The 13,747-nt window shown below is 35.2% G+C and overlaps 1 protein-coding gene across 1 annotated transcript; it reads left to right on the top strand.

Annotated features, from left to right (window-relative positions):
- The first annotated feature begins 485 nt into the window (after positions 1–485).
- On the top strand, positions 486–1,430 carry LOC105305123 (olfactory receptor 10A3-like). Its single transcript, XM_011379567.1, has one exon. It carries the CDS (start codon positions 486–488, stop codon positions 1,428–1,430), a length of 945 nt encoding a protein of 314 aa, XP_011377869.1.
- The last annotated feature ends 12,317 nt before the right edge of the window (positions 1,431–13,747 follow it).

Below are 13,747 nucleotides of genomic sequence, written 5' to 3'. Positions count from 1 at the left end.
TAAAAGAACCATGGTATAACTTTTGAGTTATTAGGTTATTACCAAAATTTTGTGGGTATCTTTTTCTATCCGCTTACTTTTTAATACTTTATTTTTTGTAGCAATGTATGATATAAAAAATGATAGCAATGTAAGGGGAATGGAACATAAGTTATAAAACATTTATGTTGTTTTAAGGCTATGTTTAATTTTCAAACTACATAAAGTAAAACTTGCAAAAGAATTTTTATGTATTTCGTACTTTACAGACAAGATTCCTGAGCCACATTCTTCACTTCCTCCTTTTTATTTGAAAGATTCAATAATCTGAGTAATTGGCCATTCTCCCAAATTGCCAAACTTAGTTTCTGTCAGGATGAGTTCTAGTTTATATGAACTGCCAGGACTGTCTGGGGTGAATGCATACACAGATTCTCAGCTATTGGACTGTGACTTCATAATTCATATACTATGTCCATAAGAACAAAATACACTCCACTACTGAAATGAAAAGGCAAAATCAGAGCTCTGTGGTTGAATTCATCCTCTTGGGATTTTCTAACTTTCCTGAACTCCAAGAGCAGCTCTTTGGGGTTTTCTTGATTATTTATCTGGTGACCCTGATGGGAAATGCCATTATCATATTCATCATCTACCTGGAAAAGAGCCTGCACGTTCCTATGTATCTGTTCCTCCAGAACTTGTCTGTGGTGGATGTGAGTTTCAGTGCAGTCATCATGCCTGAAATGCTGGTGGTCCTTTCTACTGAGAAAACGTTGATTTCCTTTGTGAGCTGTTTTGCACAGATGTATTTCATTCTTTTTTTTGGTGGGACTGAATGTTTTCTCCTGGGGGTAATGGCATATGACCGATTTGCTGCAATCTGCCATCCTCTGAGTTACCCAATGATTATGAACAAAAGTGTTTTCATAAAATTAGTAATATTCTCATGGGTGTCAGGGATCCTTGTAGCTACTGTGCAGACCACGTGGGTTTTCAGTTTTCCCTTTTGTGGTCCCAATGAAATTAATCATATCTCTTGTGAAACCCCAGCAGTGTTAGAGCTTGTATGTGCAGACACCTTTTTGTTTGAAATCTATGCATTCACTGGCACCATTTTGATTATTGTGGTTCCTTTCCTGTTGATACTGTTGTCTTACATTCGAATTCTCTTTGCCATCCTGAAGATGTCATCAAGAGCTGGAAGGCAAAAGGCCTTTTCCACCTGTGCCTCCCATCTCACATCTGTCACCCTTTTCTATGGCACAGCCAGTATGACCTATTTACAGCCCAAATCTGGCTACTCCCCAGAAACCAAGAAACTGATGTCATTGGCTTACTCACTCCTGACGCCTCTGCTGAATCCACTTATCTACAGCTTGCGAAACAGTGAGATGAAAAGAGCATTGATGAAATTATGGCGAAGAAATGTAGATTTACACACAATCTGACTGTGCTGGGAAACTGTATGATATTTGGTCACTACCTGACTGAACCGTATTTTAATTTACTAAATGGTGGAAAAGTTTCCATTTCTTGGTATGGGTATGCTTAACTTTTGAACTCTACAAATCTGCTAATATATTAGAGGTATCTATACACATTTTATTCTTTTTTTCATAGATGCTTGTGTTCCTTAATAGTGGGCATGACACAGTTTCTTCAAAAAATTGTTTAGTGGTGGTCATACAGGTGTGTTTGTTAGTTTTTGGTTCCTTTAGAGAATGTTAAATAAAAATTCTAGTTTTATACATTCACAAATATTAGTGCTTTATTTCTGCAGAGTAGGTTCTCCGATGTGAGTTTGATGGGTTAAAGCAACTCCAAGTTTGCAAACTTTCATAAATATTAGCAAATTCCTTTTAAAAATTACATCAGCAGATTGTTGAAAGTTTGCAGGTAATGTCTGAATGTTGTATCATAACTGTTTTCATTTAGACATCAAAGAAGCATCAGCAAAAAGTTTGATTGAATCCCATCTCTTGATATCCTAAAATTTCCTTCTTATAGCTCTTAAAAGAACCAATAAAGTAAGGATTTAAAATAAACAAGCAAACAAAAGAAGCTAAGTTTACTTGTATCTACCTCCCCTGCCACCTCTCCTTCCATCTGGTAAGCATTAAACTGTTTTCTATGTTCATGAGTCTCTGTTTGTCTGGTTTGTTTGTTGCTTTTAGTTTTATATTCCACATATTGTGCTGACTGGAAAATTGCTGCTTGGCTATCGCCCATGGGAACATAGGCTATCACCCATGGGAACATAACATTCTAACAATAAACTTTCTGCTTCTGTACCCCTGCTTGCACAACCAACCTGTGGGTTGACAGGTAGCGAATAGGAGAAAAATAGACCTTTGTGTTTAAGACAGAATGAGGAATGGGATTTAGCGCTTAAAAACCCTGTACCTCTACATTTCGGGGCTGCTTAATTTGGAGTCTGCATACCCCTGGCAGACCCAGCTGGCTAAATAAAGAGCATGTTTCCTATAACTCACTGATTTCTGGTGGTCCATGTGTCTTTCGGGGGCTGGCGGCTACAACAATATGAATGAAATCAAGTGCTTCTCAGCTTTTTCTGACTTATTTTGCTTAGCATGATCTCAAGGTCCATTCATGTTGTCAGAAACGACAGTATTTCATATTTTCTTATGGCTGAGTAATATTCCGTTGTATATATGTCCCACATCTTCTTTATCCAATCATCTATTAAAGGGCACTTTAGTTGTTTCCATGACTTGGCCACTGTGAATAATGCTGCTATAAACATCGGGGTGCATATATCTTTCTGAATAAATGTTGTACACTGAAACTAATATAATATTGTGTCAACTTTAATTGAAAATAAATTTAAAAAAAACAACTCATATAGAAAAAAAGAATGATGTTTTGAATTTTTTTCATAGATGCCCTTTGTCAGGTTGTGTTTTGTTCCTCTCTTTCCATTTTTGCATTCGGATTCAAATATTTCAAAATTTAATTTATCTATCTGCATTTTAGCAATACTACCTTGTATTTTTTAAGTGGTTGAGCTCCAGATTACATTATATTCTTTGTTTTTCAGAGTATTGACTTTTTATTGTACCAGTTTATATAAAATATGAGAACTAGAACTGCATACACGTATTTACTCTTCTCACCTCCTTTATACTGTGGTTGTTACATTTGTTCATCTATATACATGAATGACCCCAATAGACAATATAATAATTTTTTGCTTTAGTCAATCGTATGTTATTTAAAGGAATTAAAAGTAATAAAACATATTTGTATTAGCCTGTTCATTTACCATTTAAATTCTTTTCATTCATTCTTATAGATCCGCATTTCTAATTCTTGCCCTGCTACTGAGCAATATGCTTCTCACCTTTGAACACTGTTCTGCTTTGACTTCTTCTTTAGGAAAAAATGGCCTTTGAGAACTTAAAACGCTAATAAAAGGAATACTCAAATCTTTCAGACTATAATACCGCTGACTACTCAGAATGATACCTTAACTAATATCATGTCAGAGGTCTGTCTACGGTAATTTCCTCAATTCAAAGGACTTCTTCATAGCTTTCTCAATCACTTCTACCAGAAAAATGTCTCTAATATCCTTGGACTATGTCCTAGAGAATGTTAAACTTATCTTTTCTTATGAGCATTCATCTAACTATAGCCAAAATGATCAGTTTTTAAACATCTAGCCTTGTACTTATACCTACTTTTAAGATTAATTACTTGTAAATTTATATTTGCATATAAATTTATTCTATAAATAATTGATAAAATATTTTGTGAGAACACAAAAATAAGATTAAGCATCAAAATGGTAATAGTTGTTATACGCAATTATAAATATCATAGTTAAGTATAAGTTCTGTTCTTTTGCAACTAAAAAAAAAAATCCCTGAAAAAAACTCGAAAGGGTCCAGGCAAATGATAACTTAATTTTTCTCACTGCTATTTCTTCAAAGATACTCTATCAGTTACTTCCTTCTGCCTCCAGACGAAATCCTGGACATATCATATAGTTTGAAATCATTATCAAGTATGACAACACATTCTCTATTTTTTTTTTTTGGCATTAAAGAGTACAGTCTTCAGTCTAATATCAATGTTTGCATCACTTCCCATTTAAAATTTCACCATCTTAGTCTTATCACCGAACCCTCCCAGTGCCAATTTGTGTTAATCTCAAACTCAAAGCTTGCATTAGGAGATACAGTAGTGTATGGTCAGCATCTCTAGCAATTCCTCATATTTCTACTTCCCTTCCTTTAATTGCTAGGTTGTCACTGGCTCCTCTTGTGGTAGAGTTGGAGAAGGAATAAGAGGTAAGCAAAGGCAAAGGCTGTACTTGCCCAGAGATGCACCTTCTCAATGTTTCCCCCAGTCCCTCCAGGAATAAGTCAGAAACCATTCTCTCACATTCCAGGGCTTACATGCAAAACCTCTGAGTGATTCTCAGATATCTCCTCAATTGTGTTGTGATTGGGAATGGGGGCATTTCTGTCTTAATTTGCGTTTCCTAGAGAGTAGAGGCTGAGGCAAGGATTTGGCTTCAGGTACTTTATTTGGGAGGTGATCCAAGGAAGCAGGAATGAAGATATAAAGAGGGTGAGACAGGCAAGGAGGAAAAGCCAATCCAAGTTCTGTGCTATAGCAACAGTGGCTTGATTCTACTGGGACATGTGAGAAGTCCCCAGACTGCCTTCCAGAATTTTTCAACTGAAGGAGGAGGGATGTTTATACACTGAATTCCAACCTTTGTTGATTGGGATTTCCCCTGGGGTTTTAACTACTCCCCATGCCTGGGATGTGGTTGCATGTGGAGGTTACTAGTGGCTCCCTAGAAGGTCTTAGGCTTCAGAGAAGGATTGGGACAAGAAGTGGAAACATTAATGGATATCTCTGGAAGCAGGAAACTGACAGTATGAGTTACAATAACCCATCATATATGCTTTTCAAATCATAAATGGTGCAAGAGTAGGTGCAGCTGTCCAAATTGTGTGCTACAACTCCTGCCCACACCACCTTACCCCACAGTGAGAGATGGGAAAATGCCACTCCATCAATTTGGTCTATAAATAAGTTTATTCTAGAAATTGTTTTTACCATTTTCCTATACATATGCCCTGAAATATGTCCTTGAATTGCACGATTAGTTAAATACTGCTGGACCACTTTTGGGTTTTGTCTTGTTTGGAGGGTGGAGTGGCTGAGATCACAGCCACTCCACTGAGATCACAGAACTTAGCAAGTTCTGATTTGGTGTTCATCATCAATATTATCTTAAGTTAGTTTCTCCAGAAACAGATCCTGAGAAGAGGGTTTGTTTTAAAGTGATTTATTATGAAAATGTCCCCAGGTGAAAGTGATAAGGGGTTTAGGGAAGCAGAACAGCAAAAGGGAGGAAAACAAATAAGGGTGCAATTTCAGGAAAAGTCCTGGTTTTCCAACAAATTTTATTTATATAGTAATAATATCGATAAAATTTATTTATACAATATTTTGTAAGCAGCACATAGGATTTATAAAAATTAACTCTATATAACACAGTGTCAAGGTAAGTTGACTGAAATGAGGCCCAATTTTGGGAAGAGAGTTGAAGAGAAAAATAGATGTACAGATATCTTTATCTTCAAAAAATAGGGGTCATGAGATATTTTCTATAATTAAAGTAAAATAATTAAATATGGAATGCGTATTACATAAAGATTTAGAGTTTAACAAAACAGAACATCAAAATATAATTATACTGAAAGCATGGAAAGAGTGGAAGATAAATGAGCTTATCAGTGTGTCTGTGTGTATTAATGTGAATGTTAGAAGTGTGCAGAATGTGAATAGATGGATGAATATATAAAAATTCTGGATAAATAATGGTAGAAGTAGAAATACAAATTTTAAACTCCAAGCGCTTAATTCAGTCTTAATTAAAATTAAAGTTATATCAGAGGACATATATTAATAGATTGGAACTTGAAAGATTAAAAAACTGATCTTTTAGGTAATATAGAATTTGAGATGGCAATGAACTGAGCAAGTTCAATACATCTTGTTATGCAGATATGAATAAAACCTTGGAAAAATATATATGATCATTAATTTAAAAAATTGAAAACATGGTTTTTTGGGGGATAAGATTTACATTTATTCTCTACTTAGCTAGAATAAAGTAGAGTAGCTTATTTATAATAATCTTCCTATGAAATTCCACTTTAACTCTATGTGTTTATTGCTATATATCTTTTGAAAGTTGACACTACTGCATTATAGTGCTTATCTGTGAGAAACTTTTATTTTCTTTGCAATAGAATATTGAATTAAAATTTTTTTTGATATTTAACCTGTTGATTATTCTGACCTTGTTATAACAAATTCAACAAACAATATCCATAATAATCCCCCTTAGACTTGGAAAATCCACTGGTTTTCTCTTTGATTCAATTATGTTCAAATAAAAAGGAAAACAAGTAGGAACATAGAGAGAAATTATAAGTTTTTGGGGTGACATCAGAAACATGGTAGAATGAGAGATGTCTCTAGAACTCTCATCTTGAAACAACAATAAACTGAATATCTAAAATTCAACAAAAAACACCCAACCTGCACACAAGCACATCTCAGTGAGGGAGGGATCTGTGAATAAGAGCTACCACAGGTCAGAACCACAGGAGTCAGGTAGTAGAATGGGAGAAAAAAAGAAACTGCCTCTTGCAGCCGGAGCTGCCAGCAGGAGGAGTGGGAGGGAAAGTAGGGGGGACTCCTTGAACAGCTCTGCCTGAGAGAGTTTTGAACTCTATGCAGTGGCAGTGACCACAGATCAGGTTAGAAAGCAGAGAAGTGGGGACGGCAGAGAAACAATAGCTGATTATTACCAGCCTATTTCAAAATGAGAGGCTGAGCCACAGCCTCCGACTCCCAAACACAGAGGGCACCTCCTCCCATATCCTCCAAGACCTGAACATGGCTGAGTCCCAGGGGGATTTGAGCAAACATTACCAAAACTATTGCTAACACTGACAGGGACAGGGACTGAGCCTGAGGGTAGAGAGCATGATTGAAAATTTATAAGGAAAAAAAGGCATTATTAAGGCTTTATATAAAGCAGGGATCCAAGAGGATTAGACACCACCTACTGGAAACCAAAAGAAAAACACCTTCTTTGCAGCAGGCTGAAGAGAGACTTTTATATAATAAATCTTCTTTCTGGGGGAGGGGGGAAGAAAGCGGAATACACTTCCATTAATGTCCAAGCAGAGAAATAGTCCATTAAACTCCATGAACACCCAAAGTGACAAGGCAGCTCAGAAAGAATGAGAAAAATCTCCAGAAAATAAACATAGAAATATGCAACTTAAAAGACATAGAAATATGTGACTTAAATGACAGAGAATTCAGGATGGTACTTCTGAAAAAATTCAATGAGATCCAAAATAATTCATATCACCAATTCTATGAATTGAAAAAACAACTAGATCAGCAGAATGAGTTTTTTTTGGCAAGGAGACTGAAACCCTCAAAATGAAAGAATAGAACTTGTGGAGATGAAGAACACACTAAAAGAGATGAAGAATGAAATAGCAAGCTTGGGAAATAGAGTTGACCAAATGGAGGAAAGGATAAGTGATATCTATGACAGAAATCTAGAAATAAATCAGAAGGAAGAAGAGAGAAAACAAAGAATGAAAAATAATGAAAGAGAAATACAAGAACTAGCTGATACCATCATGAAAAGAAACATAAGAATAAAGGGCATTATCGATGGGGAGAAAAAGGAGCAGGGATCAGAAAGCATTTTCAGACAAGAAGTTGATGAAAATTTGCCAAATCTAAGGAATGAACTGGAGCTTGGAATTCAAGAAATCTACAGAACACCCAATTATCTCAACCCAAAAAGGCCTTCTCCAAGACACATTGTATTAAAATTATCAAAAATCAATGACAAAGAAAGTATTCTCATGGCAGGCAGGGAAAAGAAGATGGTAACCTATAAAGGAAAACCCATTAGATTATCGTAGCGCAAACCTTACAGGCCAGAAAGGAGTGGAGTCAAATATTCAAACTAGTAAATGAGTCAAATATTCAAACTAGTAAATGAAAGATATTACCAGACAAGTATAATGTATCCAGCAAAGCTCTCCTTTCGATATGAAGGAGAAATAAAGACTTTTCCAGACATACAAAAGTTGAAGGAATTCTCCACTAAAATGTCCGCTACAGGAAATACTGAAAGGGGTCGTCAGCTCACCTAAAGCAAAATGACAAAAAGAATACATAACTGAGTAAGGAGACTAGCATGCAGATAGAAGCAGAGGAGTGCAACACTTATTAAGAATGGGGTATTATAAGCTTAAATGATAAGAAGAGATTTGCTATTGCAAGATAGTAGTGAACTGTTCAGCATTCAAAAGGACAAACTGAGACAACAATAACAGAAAATGGGAGAATTCAAAGATCCAAATTTGCAAAGGGGAATGGAGAAAAAGCACACACAGAAGAAAATGGACGTGTGTGTGTGTGTGTGTGTGTGTGTGTGTGTGTGTGTGTATGAATGTATGTATGTATAACTATCCTCTACATATTCGTAATGGTAACCACACACCAAAGATTCAGAACTGAAATATATAACATAAAACAAGAAGGACCAGAGGGAGAATCCATGAAACCCAACCAAAACAAAATGATATTTCAAGAAAATGGCATTCAGAAAAAAGCGGGAGTAGTGGTACTAATATCAGATGAAATAGACTTCAAAATAAAAAATGTAAAGAAAGATACTGAGGGACACTTCATAATGATATAAAGGGAATCATACACTAAGACACATAACACTTATTAGTATCTATTCTCCCAATCAGGGAGCCCAGAAATATATACTAACAGAACCAAATATACTAAAAATATACTAGTAGGGGACCTAAATACCCCACTGTTGGATATGGATAGATCAGCCAAACAGAAAATCAATAAGGAAATAACATCCTTTAATGACACATTAGATCGACTGCACATAATTGACATTTACAAAGCCTTCCATCCCCAAACAGCTGCTTATACATTCTTCTCTAGTGCACATGGAACATTCTCAAGAATCGACCACATACTGGGGCACAGAGATAGCCTCAACAAATATAAGAGGGTTGAAAACATATCAACCATATACTTTGATCATAATGCTTTGAAACTAGAAATCAACTGCAAAAAGAAATCAGGAAGAACCACAAATACATGAAAATTAAACAATATGCTACTGAAGAATGACTGAGTCAGGGAAGAAATAAAAAAGGGATCAAGAGATACATGGAAACGAATGATAATGATAGTACAACATATCAAAACTTTTGGGGCATGGCAAAAGTGGTCATAAGAGGAAAGTTCATATCATTACAGGCCTATCTCCAAAAACAAAAATGAGCCCAAATAAACAACCTAATGCTTCATCTTAAAAAACTAGAAAAGGAAGAACAAATGAGGCCTAAAGTCAGCAGAAGGAAAGAAATGGTCAAAATTAGAGCAGAAATAAATGAAACTGAAAACAACGATAACAAAAAAATACAACAAGGAGCTGGTTCTTTGAGAAGGTTAATAAAATTGACAAATCCCTGGCTAGACTCACTAAAGAAAAAAGAGAAAGGACACAAATAAACAAAATCAGGGATGAAAGAGGGGAAATTACAACTGACATCACAGAAATACAAAGGATCATGCAAGAATACTATGAAAAAGTATATAATAACAAATTTAATAACCTAGAAGAAATGGACCAGTACTTATAAAAATACAACCTTCCTAGACTGAATCAAGAAGATCTGGAAAATCTAAATAGACAGATCAGCAACATGGAAATTGAAACAATCATTAAAAACCTACCAAAGAGTAAAATTCCCTGATGGCTTCACCAGGGAATTCTACCAAATATTCAAAGAAGATTTAATACCTATTGTCCTCAAACTCTTCCAAATAATCAAAGAGGAGGCAATACTCCCAAACTCATTTTATGAGGCCAATATTACCCTGATACTAAAACCTGGTAAAGATAACACTTAAAGAGAAAACTGCAGACCAATATCTCTCATGAACACAGATGCAAAAATCCTAAATAAGATACTAGAGAATCGAATACAGCAACAAAAGATTATACACCATGATCAAGTGGACTTCATCCCAGGGGCACAGGGATGGTTCAACATAAGCAAATTGATTAATGTGATACACCACATAAACAAATTAAAAAATAAGAATCATACAATTGTATCAATAGATGCAGAAAAAGCAATTGACAAGATACAGCATCATTTATGATCAAAACACTTAAAAAATGTGTATCAAAGGAAAATACCTTAACATGATAAAGACCATATATGACAAACTCTCAGCCAACATTATAGTTACTGGTGAAAAACTAAAAGATTTCCTCTAAGATCAGGAACAAGACAAAGCTGTCCGCTATCACCGTTGTTATGCAGAATAACATTCGAGATCCTAGTAAGTACAATCATGCAAGAGAAGATATAAAAGGCATCCAAATAGGAACAAAGAAGTCAAGCTGCCACTATTTGTGGATATCATGATTCTCTATAAAGAAAACCCTAAAGACTAGATAAATACAATACTAGAAGCAATAAGCAAATATAGGAAAGTCTCTGGATACAAAATCAATGTTCAAAAATCCATATTGTTCCTATATTCTAATAATAATGAATAGTCAGAAAAAAAGTGGAAAAAATAATTCCTTTTCCAATTTCAACAAAACAATAAAATATCTAGAAATAAATTTAACAAAACATGAAGCATCTCTATAATGTAAATTATAAGATCCCATTCAAAGAAACTGAATAAGATACAAAGAAATGGAAAGATATTCCATGCTCCTGGATTGGAAGAATCAACATAGTTAAAATGACTTTATTACCTAAAGCATTATACAGATTTAGTGCAATCCCCATCAAAATCTCATCTATATTTTTTAAAGAAACAGAACAAAAAATCATCAGATTTGTATGGAAGCACAAAAGACCCTGAATCGCCAAAGCCATCCTGAGAAAAAGGTACAAGGCTGGAGGCATCACTCTGCCTGACTTCAAATTATACCACAAAGCGACAATAATCAAAACAACATGGTATTTGCAGAAAAACAGACACATGGATCAGAGGAACAGAACTGAGATCCAGAAGTAAACCCATGTTTATAGGGGCTGATAATTTTCGACAAAAAAAAAAAAGGTGGTGAAAGCAAAGCCTTCTCAATAAATGGTGCTGGGAAAAGTGGATAGCCACCTGCAAAAAAAATGAAACTAGACTGCTGTCTATCGCCACACACCAAAATTAACTCAAAATGGATTAAGGACCTGAATATAAGATTTGAAACAATAAATTACATAGAAGAAAACATAAGAACTAAACTCATAGACCTTGGACTTAAAAAAGATTTTATCAATTTGACCTCAAAGGCAGGGGGAGTAAAAGCACAAGTAAATGAATGGGAATACATCAAATTAAAAAGCTTCTGCACAGCAAAAGAAACAGTCAATAAGGTAATGAGACAACCATGTGAATGGGAAAATATATTTGCAAGCAATGCCTCTGATAAGGGCCTAATATCCAAAATATTTAAAGAATTCATATAACTGGACAATAAAGAACAAACAATCCAATTAAAAAATTGGCAGAGGATCTGAACAGACGCTTCTCTCAAGAAGACATGCAAATGGCCGACAAGCATATGAAAGGATGCTCAACATTGCTAGCTATTAGGGAAATGCACATCAAAACCACAATGAGATACCATCTCACACCTGTTAGAATAGCTATAATCAACAGGACATATAATAACAAATGTTGGAGAGTATGCGGAAGAAAAAAACCTTCATTTACTGCTGGTGGGACTGCAAATTGGTACTATGGAAACAGTATGGAGGTTCTTCAAAAAACTAAGAATTGATCTACTATATGATTCAGCAATCCCTCTACTAGGTATTTACCCTAAAGACTTGAAAACATATATCTGAAAAGATATTTGCATATCAGTGTTCACAGCAGCATTACTGATGGTGGCCAGGACATGGGAGCAACTGAAATGTTCTATGATAGATAATTGGCTAAAGAAGCTGTGGTACATATATACAATGGAATATTACTCAGCCATAAGAAGGGATGAAATATTGCCATTTGAGACAATGAATGGACCTCAAGATAATCATGTTCAGTGATATAGGGCAGACAGAAAAAGTTGAAAACCTCATGATATCACTTATATGTGGGATATAAACCTAAAAGCTACAAACAGAGATTTATGGACATGGACTATAGACTAGTGGTTACCAGAGTGTGGGGGTGAGGAGGGATAGGAGAGGTAGATAGGGTAAAAGGAATCAAATATTTGGTGACAGAAAGAAATCTAACTATGGGCAGTGAACACACAATGCAACATATATATGCCTTACTGTTAAATTGTATACCTGAAACTTACTGGATTTTGTTAACTAATGTCACTCTAATAAAAAAAAAAGAAATTATGTTTTCTTTAGTAAAGCATATTATTTACAGATACTGAGGAATCTCAATCATGAAATAGTTTAAAGGGTCAAAAATGGTTATCTACAGTGATTCATACTTCGGATTTGTAAAAGGGAAATGCACCATTTTTTTCTTTTCTGAGAAATTTTAACCAAGTGAAAGTAATTATTTAATACCACTAAAAATGAGTAATATTATTTTAATAAATAATTTACCCAGGCTGTTCTGTGAAAGGCTAAATGTACATATAGGAAAATCAATTAGACAATTATTTTGGTGTCAACATGGTGAGAAGTAGACACGTGATGGGCATTAGAAGATAAGATCAACAGGAACTGGTCACCGGTGGGCACATGAGAGTAGGTTAGGATCCTGAGAACTGACCTGGTGCTCAGGGCCAGAATGTAGGTCCAGCCAGTTTTAGGGAATTAGGCAGAGAGTTGAGGGTGGGGAGAGAGAAATTGTATGTCAGAAACTAGTTGGGAACCAGTGGTCTTCACTGAGGCACTCAAGTCCTGAAATTGACTAGAAGACAGTAGTACGTAGGAGTATACATTCTAACATTTGGTCTGACCTGAAGTTTAAAGCTGGATTGAATTATACCAGTTGAATACATTGGACAAATATCTTGAACTAAGCCTCAGTTCATTCGGTAAAATTAGCGTAATGGGAATATTTATCTCACCAAATTACTGTGAGGATTAAATGGAAATACATAAATCAAGGGTTAAGCACAGTACTTGGCTAAGAGTAAAGTCTGGATGAAAGTTGATTACTATTATTAGTGGACTATTTGTTAAGTGGCGCATCAGCGGGGTGACATAAGATACTCTAAAATAGGAATTAGCAAGAGCATTAGCTTGAGTCTTCAGGCTGAAGGTAGCTGTTTCCACCATCATTCACTCACTCAAATATGACACTAATCAGTGATCATCTCTTTAAGGAATGTAGACTAAGTCTGATCTGGACCTCTTTTTAATCTACAGTTCTCTATCTACATCTTTAAGATACTCATTTTATACTTTTTGCTAGGAAAGAACATATTCCTGTCTCAAATAATTATTTAAAATTCACTTTACATGGCATTCCACACGTTCCCCAAGACACTTAAAGGAGCATCTTACACATATCATGATAAAACACATAAAACACACACGTGCTGAATAAATGAAGCTAAGGTTACCATTTTATAGTTGAAGTCTAGTGTTACTTAACCTGAAATATCAAAGTAAACTTAAAACCAATATTTATCTATGAAATAATC

Source organism: Pteropus vampyrus, unplaced genomic scaffold (genome assembly GCF_000151845.1).
Source record: "Pteropus vampyrus isolate Shadow unplaced genomic scaffold, Pvam_2.0 Scaffold366, whole genome shotgun sequence".
Taxonomy (NCBI): Eukaryota; Metazoa; Chordata; class Mammalia; order Chiroptera; family Pteropodidae; genus Pteropus; species Pteropus vampyrus.
This window is presented reverse-complemented; position numbering and strand designations above follow the sequence as displayed.

Bases quoted from the DNA above. Each gene is read 5' to 3' on its own strand.
- LOC105305123 (XM_011379567.1), top strand. From the start codon at position 486: ATGAAAAGGCAAAATCAGAGCTCTGTGGTTGAATTCATCCTCTTGGGA.